The sequence below is a fragment of the Colletotrichum orchidophilum genome (genome assembly GCF_001831195.1).
Source record: "Colletotrichum orchidophilum strain IMI 309357 chromosome Unknown Scaffold_11.1, whole genome shotgun sequence".
Taxonomy (NCBI): domain Eukaryota; kingdom Fungi; phylum Ascomycota; class Sordariomycetes; order Glomerellales; family Glomerellaceae; genus Colletotrichum; species Colletotrichum orchidophilum.
Window position 1 is genome coordinate 395077 of NW_019172967.1, and position 13331 is coordinate 408407.

General features: G+C 53.9%; 4 protein-coding genes across 4 annotated transcripts; all 4 read right to left on the minus strand.

Moving 5' to 3' along the window:
• Positions 1–2019: 2019 nt before the first annotated feature.
• On the minus strand, positions 2020–4209 carry CORC01_02087 (uncharacterized protein; the record flags this gene model as incomplete). Its single annotated transcript, XM_022613739.1, has 4 exons — positions 2020–2403; positions 2470–3725; positions 3776–4128; positions 4187–4209. The coding sequence occupies 4 exons, from the start codon at positions 4207–4209 to the stop codon at positions 2020–2022; spliced, it is 2016 nt and encodes a 671-aa protein (XP_022479830.1).
• Positions 4210–5560: 1351 nt separating this feature from the next.
• CORC01_02088 (uncharacterized protein) lies at positions 5561–5824 on the minus strand (the record flags this gene model as incomplete). The annotated part of the gene is made up of 1 exon (XM_022613740.1): positions 5561–5824. The coding sequence occupies one exon, from the start codon at positions 5822–5824 to the stop codon at positions 5561–5563; it is 264 nt and encodes an 87-aa protein (XP_022479831.1).
• Positions 5825–7470: 1646 nt separating this feature from the next.
• CORC01_02089 (uncharacterized protein) lies at positions 7471–8605 on the minus strand (the record flags this gene model as incomplete). The annotated part of the gene is made up of 3 exons (XM_022613741.1): positions 7471–7643; positions 7920–8143; positions 8475–8605. 3 exons carry the CDS (start codon positions 8603–8605, stop codon positions 7471–7473), a joined length of 528 nt encoding a protein of 175 aa, XP_022479832.1.
• A 3338-nt stretch (positions 8606–11943) lies between these two features.
• On the minus strand, positions 11944–12708 carry CORC01_02090 (uncharacterized protein; the record flags this gene model as incomplete). The annotated part of the gene is made up of 1 exon (XM_022613742.1): positions 11944–12708. One exon carries the CDS (start codon positions 12706–12708, stop codon positions 11944–11946), a length of 765 nt encoding a protein of 254 aa, XP_022479833.1.
• Positions 12709–13331: the final 623 nt, after the last annotated feature.

A 13331-nucleotide genomic window follows, 5' to 3' on the forward strand; every position in this document is an offset into this window, starting at 1 on the left:
CTCTCTATCTTTCTCTGCTAGCCGTCCAGCGTCGAGTAGTGTACAAAGTATGTACGAAAAAAAAACAACCTGCCCCTCTAAGCCCCACCGATCTTCAACACCCATCGGCTTCGGGGTCCCTCTCGCTACCCACCCCCTTGTCCCCGGATCCCGCGCAACGTCGAGTCGCACCGGCGGGCTGGCCTGCTCCTCCTCCTGTTGTTGATTTCCCTCCCCCCCCCCCCTTTGGACAATGCCACGTCTTCAAATCCCCCTTCCATCCCAGTTCTAAAAGTCTATGGATGAATGCCTGTCAGGACTCCATCCGAGTAAACACCCCTGAACCCGTACCGCGCGCCCGTTTTCCGTCACCACTCCCCTATCTATCTAGTTTTCCATGTGTTTCTGCGGCACATCCTTTTTTGTTCACGAGCCCATCGCGATCCAACCGTCGGGATTATGGATTGGAGTGTTGGTGGGCGTTGACTAGGGGAGGGGGGGGGGCGCAAGACGAAGCGGGGGTTGAGGAGTCATAGCATGGCATGGCAGGCCCCCTGAGAAAGAGCGAGAGGGGGAGTGGTTGGACTCCGACGCGCTCTTGAATCCCAAGTCTTGACGGACAGAGCAGGATCCCCCCCAATGTCGCCGTCCACTTGTCTGTAATCCTCTCCGTCCGTCTCGGGGGTGGGGGGCAGTAGTAGTGAGTAGTATTCGTGATATCTGGTACGGTACCACCTTCGGATATCCTACAACCAGCCTCTTCCAAGGCCTAGTCGTCGCTTCCAAAGTGTGCCAGTGAGCCTCACATTATCAAGCCCAACATCAAAAAGTGCCTCATTCTGAAATGACCGTGTGTTCCTCATTCTGCGCGGGTAAATAAAAAAAATCTAACTAGTACTGCTTTGCCCCTAGGTTTTCCCCCAACAATAACAACGAATTTTCCCATTTTCAGCCCCCTCCGCCTTCAAAACGGCCAGTCAAGACCGTCCGTCACAGCGTCCTTCCCCATCCTCCTCCTCTGTGACTTTGAAGACTTGCTCTGCACAAAAATGTCCCAGGCCCCTTTTCCCCTCTCTGATCCAGTCCATGTCGCCATTGTGTTTCCAGGCCCATTCCACCTTTTCCTCCCCTTGATATCATTGGTATGTCCTCCTCAAAGAAAAATCAAAACTGTGACTGCGTTGCAGTCGTTGGGGTCTCACTATTTAGCTATCTACGATTAAGTTGTGGAAGAGCAAGTAAGGGAAAAGGGGGGTGGGGCGATCAGAACTAGAAGAAAAAGATAAAATCAGAAGGGACTGAACAAGGATCAAAAAAAAAAGAAGAAAAGAAAACGAACAAAGATACAAACTAAACGGAACAAAACTAGGCCCCCCATTTTCCCCCATTCTCTTCCGTGGGTGTTGATGAAATGACGAAACTGGACCATTATCTCAAAAAGAATTCCTGCACTCTGGGGTTTGTCATGTTTTGAACGTAGTGGAAAAGCCACGCGCGAAACAAACATTTGGTATCCTCCTCTTCCGGGGCGTCAAACATGGGTGTTCGTGGTCGAAATAGCAAAACGTCGGTCAGGAAACGAACTCGAGACAGGAAGGAAAAGGAGATGGAAAAATCAGTTGTGGATGGTGGTGCTGGTGGATATTGTGATGGTGATAAGGTAAGGTAGTAGATTTTTTTTTGGAAATCGTCATGACACATTTTGACACTCTCCCTCTTCTCTGTCATCCGGGGGAGGTAGTTTCGGAGCTTTTCTTGTTGTTGCTTTTTCTCCCGTCCAAAAAGTCCAATACCCTTAGCACCCTTCCAAAATTTTGTCCCATCCCTCCAAAGGTATCCCATTGTGCCCCAGTCTATAAAGGTAGGTCAAGGTAGGTCAGGAAATGTTCGTTGTTTTTCGTTACGACGTTTCGGTAATGTACCACAGGCACGCGCTGCGGCGGGGGTAAGTTGCGTGACAAAAGGAAAAAAAAAAAACAGGAAAAAGTGGTATCAGTCGTGTTTGGTGTTTCTCTGCCATTTCAAGATCAAGTAACCGCATCAAATCATGCCTGGCATGCCTTCTAGAGGGTTGATGACATTTCCCTGTTGACCTGGGTTCTGCCCCATCTGCCCGTGGTTCATCTGAGGCATGGGTGGCGGCACCTGTTGAAGGTGTTGGTGTTGTTGAACCTGGTGCTGGTGCTGGTGCTGTTGATGCTGGTGCTGCTGTTGCATCTGCGCAGGCGTAGGCGTGCTTGTCACGGAGGCCGAAGACGGGGTCATCTGGGGTGTGATTGGGGCCTGCTGCGGCATTGGCGGCGCTTGCTGTGGCTGTTGAGGCTCAACCTTTGGCTTGGCCATCTGAGATGCCGCCAGGTTGCGGTTGTGGTTACTTTCACGTCGACGCTTTGGCGCATCCTTGATCTTGGGGTGTGTGTGACACTACATAATTGTTAGCCTGTTGTGAAACGAGAGGTGACCTGTCACGATCGATGCCGTGTCACATACCTTGTAGGCGTGTCTGAACCACGTGGTACCCTTCTTCTTGCTGCTGACCAGTGCAATCCAATCATTACAGCTACCGCACAAGCCTTCCCAAACGTCCGGGTTTCCATCCATTCGACGCGTCTCTTGAGGCTCTTGGAACGGATTGCCCGTCGCGGCGCTGATGCCGTGGGTGAACGACTTGTCGTACCAGAAAGCCGAGTTCTTGAGCACCAACCAACGGCCGGGCTTACAGATTCCACACCATCCCTCCCGCTTGTTCCCGTGACCTCTAACCCATCTGGGTGTGTACAAGTCACCCTCGAACCGCAATTCTTGCTCGTGAGGTACAAGATCGGGGTCGGATGGGTTCATGTCCTCAGGAGGAGGTGGGATCTGCTCCTCGTGCAGTGAAGCGTACAAATCGGGCGGGTCTGACAGATCCGTATAGTGGCTGTGAAGCGAATGGGGATCGGCGTTGCTCTGAAGCATGCGGAAAAGTCCATGGGACAGGAGCGGCGGCGGTGCCTCGAAGTGATGAGCATCGGGGTGGAAGCCATTGGACGGCAGTTGCGAGGGCAAGAGCATGCTGTTCATGCTGTTTCTTTGGTATTGCGGCGGCGCGGCCATCATGAACGGATGCTGCTGGGCGGCCTGGAGATTGGTGAAGTTCAATGGGACCTGCTGGTGCTGGATCGTGGGCGATGAATGTCTCGAAGACAGGCGCTGGTGGGCGCCGAAGGCATCGTGCCCCTGGTGAAACACGAACGGTGTCTGACGTCTGTTCTGTTGAGTTCCGTACGATCCCGTCGACCATCTCTTCGTCGTTCCACGCTCGACGCTGTAGGGGGCAGATCGCATGCCCGGGCGAGGCGAAGGAGAAGCCCGACCGCGGCTCTGAGTCCTGACGAGTTCAGATCGACTCTGGGGTGTCATCCGGGGAGACGCAACCGGCGACAACTGGGTCGACGACATCAATGAGTTGCGGTTAGACGGCGGAGGGTAGTCTGAACTGAACGATGGCGCTTCTGACAGAGCAGCTGAGAAGTCTTCGTAGGATGGCATATCCGAGAGAGCACCGGACGTGGACATGGTGAATGAGGAGCCCGACATGCGTCGCGGGTTGGGGCCACAATCAAAGTTGAACGGTTCGTTGTCCTGTTGCTGGTACCTCAAATCAAGCACGGGAATGGCCTCATCGGTGGTGTAAGCCTGGCCAATCATCTCCGTGTCCAATCCATGGAATTCAAAAGTGTCTTCGCATGGCTTTTGTTGCCAGTCTGATGAACATTATTAGTATGCAAGTTTACCTCTAAAGAGGTTGACTCACTGTTCTCCATGGTGGTCACGGGATAAAAGTCTTGTTGATGAACTGATACCGGTCGGGACATGGCATCGTTGGGGGTCTGCTGCATCGGCAGGGGCGAAGAATCCCATGATGGGAGGGTGCCGTAGTCATCGCCCATGCTGTACGAGAAGCCCTCGTGGATGGTCGCGGGTCGGGGCCTCATGCCTTGAGACGTCGGGGTTGTCCATACACCAGCGGGTGCTCCCACGCCCTCTTGTTTGATGGGCATATCATTACCGTTCATGTTGATGATGGGCGTTGTACGAGGCGGGACGTCTCTTCTGAACTTGTTGTTGGGGTTGAAGGTGAAGGAAGGTATGTGTATTTGTTGCCGGCTAAAGTGTACTTGTAAGTCATGTATGCCGGAGGCTGCAGGGACGGGACGGGGCCTACAGTTGTGCCTGACCAGAGTCCATGGTGCTTAGATAGGAACAAGGGAGCGTGCGGTTAATCAATTATCGGGTTGATGCTGAACGGGGACGGTGGGTTGTTAGCATTGATCCTCGGACGAGGAACATCAAGGGTGGCAGTTGTATCTGACGGCAGTCGGGGGGGGGAGGGATGGGGATCCACACGGCCCACGTATCGACGAGTGCGATCCGGCAGGCCGACAGAGGAGGTTTCCAGGAACTTACTTGGAAGAATCTGGCGCAGTGGCCAACCTGAGTGGAGAGAGACAAATAATCTCCGGACCGGGCGAGTAATGGACGGGCTACGTGAGTGATTATGTTCGTTGGGGTCAGGGAACGCGTAGGTTTTTCCTTTCCTTTCCCGGTTCCTCTCTCTTTCTGCGTCTTGATCCCCTTTCCGGTCTCTTCCCTCGCGGGCGGGTGTACAATGTTGAGCGTTAAGGACAGCGGGTCCTCGCGATGAGGCTAGTGGTGGTGTTAGGAGGAGATGGTAGGAGGCGGTAGGGATGCCGGTCCTCAGCCAGACAGCGTGGTCGAGGATCTTGTGTAATAAGAGTGTGTGTTGGGCACTCTGTGTTTATATATGTATGTATGCGAGCGATTTTCAAAGGCAGTAAAGGAGCGTGGTGAGATTGCAATAATCAGCAACCTCGTTTGATGCTTTGATGGTGAAGGTGTGTGTGTGTGAGAGTATGTGTGAGTATGTGTGAGTGTGTGTGTGTGTGTGTGTGTGTGTGTGTGTGTGGGATGGAGCACGCAACTGGCCGTCCTGGTTCCTGGCGGGATGAAGAGAGCCAGCTCCCGGAGAGTAGGTATTATAGATGCGAAGAGGCAGCCCCTTCGAAAAAGGAAAAAAGTATTATAGGTTACAAGGCTCGAAAAAAAAGGAGTGACTAGTAATGGGAATCAAGGGCAGTGAGGCCTTGGTGAGTGGTGGGACGCGAAAGGAGAGCAAAAAGAAGACAGGTTGAGGGGCGGTGCAGACGGATCCTGGAGGTATAAAAGAAGTAGTGTGGAAAAAGAAGCATCATCCATGAACAGGCCAATAGGTCAGCACGGTCAGGTTCGGAACGTCGGTTGGAGCTAAGCCGGATTTCCCTGATACAAACGTCTTCCTGTCTGTGAACTTGGGGCCAGAGGCAGGTGTGCGAGAATGTGCTTGGCCTGGCTCAGCAAGAGTGTATGAGTTGCAGGGGTGTCTTTGGGTGGTGGACAAGGTAACATCTGTTCGTCGATGTGGATGTGTGGGAGTGAGATGCCGATGAACCAGGGAGCGGCCTACTCCCGACTGCTTTTAGAAGACGAGGACAAGGATCAAACACGACGACAGGGCTGTACCCAGATGACGGATGGATGTTCATAAACTATGTACATGGCACGAACTCGGGTCCGCGAAGAGAGCGCGAAGAAAAATACAGTTGAGGAAGAGGCAGAGAGAGGTCCGGATAGACACTATGAAGGACTGAGAGGGAAGAGGGCCAATGGTGGTGTGGAGAGTTCGGGGGGACTGAGAGTCGGAGGGGGGTGGGGGAGCAAAAAGACAGACCAAAAGAGAGAAGGGGGGGGGGGATGGGTATGAAGGAGAGTGGGAGCAAAAGTGTAAGGAATAGCCCATGAACATAGCACAAGTAGCCAGTCAGGAAGAAGGTAGCGATGGGATGTTAAGAAAGAGGGCAGACGGTAAGAGAGAGAATTGCCTGAACGTAAGGAGGTTCACTTGCACCTACCATGGGCCGTGGGAGACTTTCTCACCAACTCTGGCCTGGTTATCCATCCAACCCTCCATTTCCATACGGATACACCTGCAAGGCCCTGTCAAGACCCCCTCCCCCTTCTAGACCTTTTAGCCCCTCTCACCTCCCCGTCCACTCGCCATACATAGTGTTGTGCAGCCCTCGGCGGCGGTGCAGCTGTGGGTTTGTAGCAGAGAAATTCGTCGTGGCGAAATACAGGACTACACTTGGACCAATGGTCACCCACTTGATCGCCCTGTATCGACGATAACCGCACTTGACGTATGAGCTAGAGGGACCTTTCGGTGGTTTCCGACTAGGGCCTTCAGTTATTCAGGGCTGAGAATTGGCGAGGACCCTAGCGATCCGAAGGAAATAGTTCCCGAGGAGGTGGCTTGTCTCATCCCATACTGGCATACACCCATATCTGGCGACATGGCCCCAGGGGCCGAGGGCAGAGGGGCGCATCGGGGAGGAAGAAAGTGAGGCAGCGGAATGGATCACAGCTGGTGGCTTGCAGCCGGCGGCCGGTAAGTTGAACTTGCTGAAGGTATGATTAGTGAGGAGTGGGCGCGGAGCCGAAACCACCTGGTCTGGGCCTGGTCTGGAGCGGGCCTCACAGTCGTCGTTGTTGGTTTCTTTGCCTACGGTAATTTTTCCACCCCTTGTCCGTGACTCTGCCCTTTCTTCCCTCGTCTCTTTTGGCGGACAGGTTTTGCGTTGCGTTCCAACCTTTCGCAGCGGAAACCAAGGAAACAGCAGGGTTCACGGACGAACCTCATTCAAGTATCGGAATGATATGATACGACTTGTCTGGAGTGTCAGTAGGCCGAGTACGGCACGTCTGCAATGTAAATCCGCCGTGGTACAAGGCCCAGTCCTAATCCCGTCCCAGGTCAATGGGGCATGGGGGCCATGGGGAGGGGCCTCGGGCAGAGACTGCAGAACGACTGGTGTGGAAACCCGAGACTTTACCCATGGCTACCTGGGGCCAATCAGGCTCGGGTATGAAGATCTTGAACGAGAGTGTTTGGCAAGAGAAGCAAGAGAATCCTGACGTCGGGCTCTTGTTTTGGCAGCGAGTGCGGTGCAGGGATCACACCTGTTCCTGTTTTGTCACATCCCTGGTTCCCCACATGATGAACCTGGCATCCTATCCTTTCCAGCAGATCCGCTCTCGGGCTTCTTTTTTCTTGCTCGGCCGTTGTGCCAATGGCGAGAACAGGAGCGGCAGGCATAAACCAGCACAGATGCAGGCATGTGCGCCTGGGTCGATGCGTACAGAAATGTCATTTTTCAGATAGGCTGATGGCTCGGCTGCGGAGACGAGAGATTGCCTTCAGTCGCAGCTTGATTTAGCTAGCTGAGCTTGAGCTAAGCTAGCTTGGCTTGGTGCAGTATGCAGAGCACACACGGCTGGAGATCGGAGAAAATGCGTGAAAGGTTGCTGCGAGTGGATGACAGTTTGTTCGTCTCTCCATACTACCTATGTATGTCGTCTGTCTGCCTGCGTTCCGGGAGGGCTGCAGGGGATTCAGGAGCGGAGGGTTGCCGAGAGGAGGGAGCCTCGGGACCATGTGGATGAGGGGGTCAGACGAAGAAGTTCCAGTCGCAGCTCCAGTTCCAGTTCCAGTTGCAGTTTCCAGGCCAGTCCATTTGCTATCCTGAGGCGATCCGTCGAAGAAATGGAATCGTCGGACTGTCTGCCTAGGATAGCGGGTGGATTCGAATGTTTTGGACATGGTCGAGCGAGAGGAGTCAATCGCTGAGCAGCAGCATGAGCCAAACATGGAGAATGTCCACGCGACAGGCATCGCGTCTCCAAAAAAGGGCGACGAGATGCCGCACAGAAACTTTCCTATGCCAGGGACGCAAAAGAGAAACCAGACCACGCAATTACCAGACCAGAGAGCCGTATCTCAAAAAGGGGGAAGAGATCACAGGCGTGTACGTAATCGACGATCAAGGAGGGTATATGAGGACGCCATGATGGAGCTGGGACGTCGTCGACATCGTCGACATTGTTGGTCGGCAGACGTGGTGGTGGTGGTGGTGGTGGTGGTGGTGGTAATGATGGTGGTGCTGCTGCTGCTGCCGTTGCTGGTGGTGGCACGGAGCAAGCACGTTTGAAGTTGACTTTGAGCTGCCCAGCGGCGCAACATGATTTGTCGCTGAGGTAAGCATCTGCAGGGGGTGGGGCTAAGGGGCTGCGGGTGTGTGGGTTAGTCCTGGCCTTGGTTATTGGTGTCCCGTTGTTCCGTTCCTTCCTTTGGAGGGTACGTACTGAGGGACCCGTCCTTCTCTTTCCATTCCATCGTGCCTCGTCAGACTCGATGATGGATGCGCCAAGTGCTGTGTGGTGCCTTGCAGACTGCAGTGTTGGCACGTCGGCCTACAAAACTTGTTCATCCTTTGCTCCTCGTACGTGCCTACCCATCCAGCCATCCATACTTTTTTTGAGTCTGGAAGTCACGAACGGATGGATGATGCTGATGATCACGAAGGGAGCCCTTCGTTCTCTCATGCGATTAATCTCACCTATCGACTGCCCAAACTCTCAATCCTGTTCGGTGCCGAATCTTCTCAACGTTCTCCGGTCTCGATCCCGTCTCGTCCTCCGATATGCTCCCTCTGGACCTTCTCCTAATCTTCTGGCCAGTTGTTGCCATGTCTTTGATCTCGTCTGACTCTCGCCTTGTTCTCACCCCGTAGCCTCCTTTCCATCCCACAAGTCACTGGCCATGTCCAGGCGTTGACAGTGACACAACGTGGTGGAATGAGAGCCACGGTACGGAAGTCCTATCCGGCTTCTGACAGTGGGACATTTCCTCCTGTACTATGAACAGTATCACGAAATCCCACTGCGCACACTAGCCACTGACTCGTGGTCGTGACTCGCTGAATTTGGGTCTGGTCTACTGCAAGTCCACCGGGGACGCGGGGGCTGTGCCAGGGGTTGAGCAGGGGCAGAAGCTGTCTCAGATCTGTCGCAGAACTACACACCCTTGTCTCGCTTCAGCCCCTCGACTGGGTTGACCGTTGGCTGCGGTCCCTCTTTGCGAGTCTCGATGGCTTGCGACTCTGTCACTGTCGCTCTCATCCCCGCCGGGAGGGCCAGGCTTTCGTATCTTTTTCTTTCTCCGCCTGTGTCGTATTGCTCTTGCTCGCCAGGCGTTTCTTCCTAGCCTCGTGCTCTTCCAACAGCCAGAGGCAATTGATCGTGCTGTAGAGCTGCACAGGAAGAGGGGGAAAAAAGGGGAAAAAAGATATTGTCGGCATGTCCCTCGCAGGGTCCTAGTGGCATGTCTGCTACTTTTGAGGCCATGATGATGATACCCTGCATGTTGGTGCAGTAACATCCCCCACGTCACTCAGCTTCACCAAACCACTACTACTCCCAGATGTGGTGGCTTAGAGTTGGGACGAGGCAGGCATCCAGATGTTGAACAGGAAGTAGATGGGGTGAAGAGGCGAGGGGAGTCCCATCTTCTTCCGCACATAGCCGACTGGCCTTGCGTCTGCCACGCCAACAACAGCTGCCCTCGACTGTTTTCAGGCTCTATTTCACCCCTCTCGCTTTTGTTTGCACATTTTGCTTCTTTTGCGACGCGCCGTCACTCAGCTCTGGTATGCCATGCCTGGTCCCAAATCAGATGTGTGCGTCGCTGTCCACGAGGTTCGTCCCCATATTCTGTCCTTTTCTTGAGACCTGTCCTCTTTTGAGACATTCCCAATGCTTTGGCTTTGACGGAAATCAAATCCAGATTGACTTGAATACAAATACGTCGCACAGATGATGGCGTTTGGGCTCTTGTATGAGACGCGAGAATTGTCCAGAACTGGTCATTTTGGGACGAAACCAGGGAGGAGCTCGGGTCTAGCCAACGTGCCCAGCCAGCGTGACTCTTTATCCCGCCTGTCGTTAATTTTCCGCTTACTCAACAATTTCTTCTGGATGCCGTAACTCAAAACTATTGTCCCGTGCTGAATGTCTGCTGTAGAGAGAACTTCGGTTTGGCTACTGCGCCAACAGGGTTCACCGGGGCTGGCGGTCCAATACGTCTAGCTACGCGACTGGTTGTTCCTCCTCAGTTAACCCGCGCTGTCGCTCATTGACGCGCCCACTTGCGAGCCGCGCCCACCTCGTCTCCCGTAGCCTGTGATTTGCTCCGCCGTCTGCTCCGGTGAGCACACATACTTGCCCGTCTGGGTATCTATGATACTACTATGAGCTGATGTGGATCGCGGCCAAAGAAACTCAGGTTTGGTAGCTATGGGTCGGGCTGAAAGCCGGCTGGCGACCAATATTAACTGGAAAAGGAAGTTCTTGTTCCTGGGGAAAAAATATCATTCAGCAGAAGACCAATCATTCAGCAACCTGCCGGCGACTTGGCGACAATAACATGTGTCACGTTGATGCCGACGGCCTATGATGTTCTATTCGTGTAGGTGGTGGAGAGTCGCTCATCCATATAACGGAAATCCGCTATAGCTTTTGCAACCATGGATGTCCTTGACATAAACCATAATGCCGTCGCCTAAGAGTCTAAGACGGTCGCCAGCTCCCGCCATCGCTTTCCAGATTGCGGGCGCGACTTGACGCCCGGGGACCGCCATCCGGCACGGATTGTACACGCGTAAAGTGGCCCCCGCCATCCACCATTCGTCGCCAGCACAGAATCCGTGTGCTGTTAAAGCTTGTCAAGCGAATCCGTTGGTGACAGTCTGTCCGCCGTAAAGATTGACGTGGCGCTAAAGACGCACATCGCTTGTCCGTCAAAAACTCTGTCGTAGGGCTCTGTGTGTTGTACGGCGTTAGTGAAACTTAGCGTTGTCTTCCTCAGTTTGGCAACGGTCGCGGACACCCATCTCGCCGCCGCCGCACGCCACGGAGCAATTCGACAAACGAAACTCCCTGTAAGATCAGATGTGAGAATCAGAGAGTATTCACATTCGAGGCCGTCTCTGACGATTTTGTCTGTGCGAAGATTGCGAAGATGCAACGTCTCGCGCCGGTGGCCCCCCAGAACCCTCAGTATCCGCCGGCCAGCTTCTACCGAGCCTTCGATGAGTTGTTCTGTGGATCCTCCGGACTGGCCGCCGACAAGGAGTGGCTGTCTTGCTTGCATAACAACCTCGGACGTTTTGGGAAATTACGCCAACTCTCCAGCCGTGGCCGCTGTCAATAGCTGGGGTCTTATGGAGATCATAGACCAATGATGACGCGACGTTACCCCGCCATCGATTCCTTGTCGACTGGTCTCGATACTGGGCACCAGACATCAGGCGGATCATTGGGGGAGGCTGACAAGATCCCATCTGCAGCCGCAAGGGGAAAAGGGGCGGCGAGCAGGGTAGCGATGAACTCTTTCCAGTACGCTATGCTAGTCGGCGGTATAGCAGTCTTATCGATGTGTTTGATGTTTACCATAGCTAGAGTTAGTTCAGCTATCTCACGGGACGGCCAGGAAATGATGGGCTTGACAACGGAGGACCTCCGGCTGCCGGTGCCCTCGATTAGTGTAACTTGAGCAATAACAACGGTAACGACGGAAATAGAATGTTGGGAGTGACATAGACAGCAATGCCCTTCGGCCTTGAACACGCTTTTGCCACATTGTGACCCGGGCAAGTCTCCGTTCTCAAGAAGAAAGCGATCTAGGCAGAGGCACTAGTGGTGGTCCAACGGGAAAAATATTGAGTCGCGAAGCCGAAAAAACTTGCACTAACTATTGGTGCGAGATGTCGGAATGGGTCAACCTGGGAAACATGCGAGAAGGGGCAATCGGCCTGGGACAACGAGGTAGACGTTTGATGCCTACAGTTGGAGAATGACAACATATCGCCGGCCGAGATGGCACAGCACAGCCGATGGCAAGGCTTCGATTCGATCATCCTTAACTCCACAACGATATCCATCCGAGCTGGAGCTCAAAATGATTGGTTTGCTATTTGATAGTGTGGAGTTGATTAATACGTTGACACGGAAAGCTCGTGACTGGCTATGCTAGTCTTTGTTGATTCTTCGCCAGACTTCTTGCTCGGCCGCAGCCAGACTGCCACCAGCAGCTTGCGCCCATTTCTTCGCGGTGTCCCATACCCCTTCTTCCGATTGAGCATGGTAGCCCCTCTCTGCCGAGGATGCTACCGCAGCTTGGTGAGCGACTCTTTGGTGGCTACTGAATTCAGACGCACTAACGTCTTGCTGATATCCTGGAGGGTGTTCAAGGCTAAGTGGAGGATCGCTTCCTACTGGGACAGGTCGCGGCCCAGTCATCTGAGGCCCATTAGTAGTGGACGTGGAAGACCCTCGCAACGCCGCGTGTGACATTGTTGGAGGAGGGATACCCATCTGTGGAGGGTAAGAAACGGTGGCCGGAGTGGCGGGCGTTGGGGTTGGAGGTTGGAAGGTCTGGCCTGCCTTCGGCGGAGGAGGCAGAGTGGAGGTGCCTGTTATCGGCACGGGGGTAGCACCTGGCTGGGGCGGCGGAGGGCTGACATCATCCGTCTTCTGAGTTGGAGTTGGCCGCGGCGGAGGATATGCTTGTGCGGAAGCTGTCTGGACAGGGAGAGATGGGGCGGCACCAGGCTGTGCCGGCGGATATGGCTGCTGGCGGGTGGATGATGGTGCGAGCGCGCCGACTTGACTTTGCGATAGCTCGGGGACGTTATTGGAGTGACCCTTGGCTTGTGGTTCCTCGGTTTGTGGAGTGGTTCCCAACGCCTTGGAGGCGTTGATCGGAGTGTCCTTGAAGATGGGAATAGCAGGCATGGCTGACGATGATACTCTCGGCTAAGATGTGAGAGGGAGACTGGACTGTGGGAGTTTGGGGCCTGTGGATAGTGGTAAATGTCTAGGCTGGGAGGAGGCTTTAGTTGAATTTGGTGAGATTGCGAGCGTTCTCGGTGAGATGTATCTGAAGTCGGCTCGGAGGCATGAAGCAGACGTGGCACAATGTATGGTTTCCCTTCTGGCAGGCGAAACCTTACGTGACGACGTCATTGCTTGGTGGTTGGGGCGGTGTCAGGTGACTTAAGGTGAGGGAGTGCCTACCACTTTGGTAGCCATGGCTGGAACTGGAGAGTTCGGTGCCGGTTGCTTAGACTCAATTTAGTATTGGAAAGAAAAAGTGCACATCGCCTCGAAGGGGAAAGAGTCATCATCGTGGGTGAACAAAGAGAAAGGTAAACATTGGCCCACTGCCTAGGCACTCACTACACGCTCAAGTCAAGAGAGACAGCTGGTGATTGCTGAGATTGAAGTCCTGGAACCTGTCATGGCATCGCTTACCAAGTCACATCCTGGCCAGAAATGCATTTACAACCCGAAAACCTTGCAGTTGAACGGCTCTCGCCAAATCTTCCGGGAGATGCTGGCATCGAACCGTGTTGTTT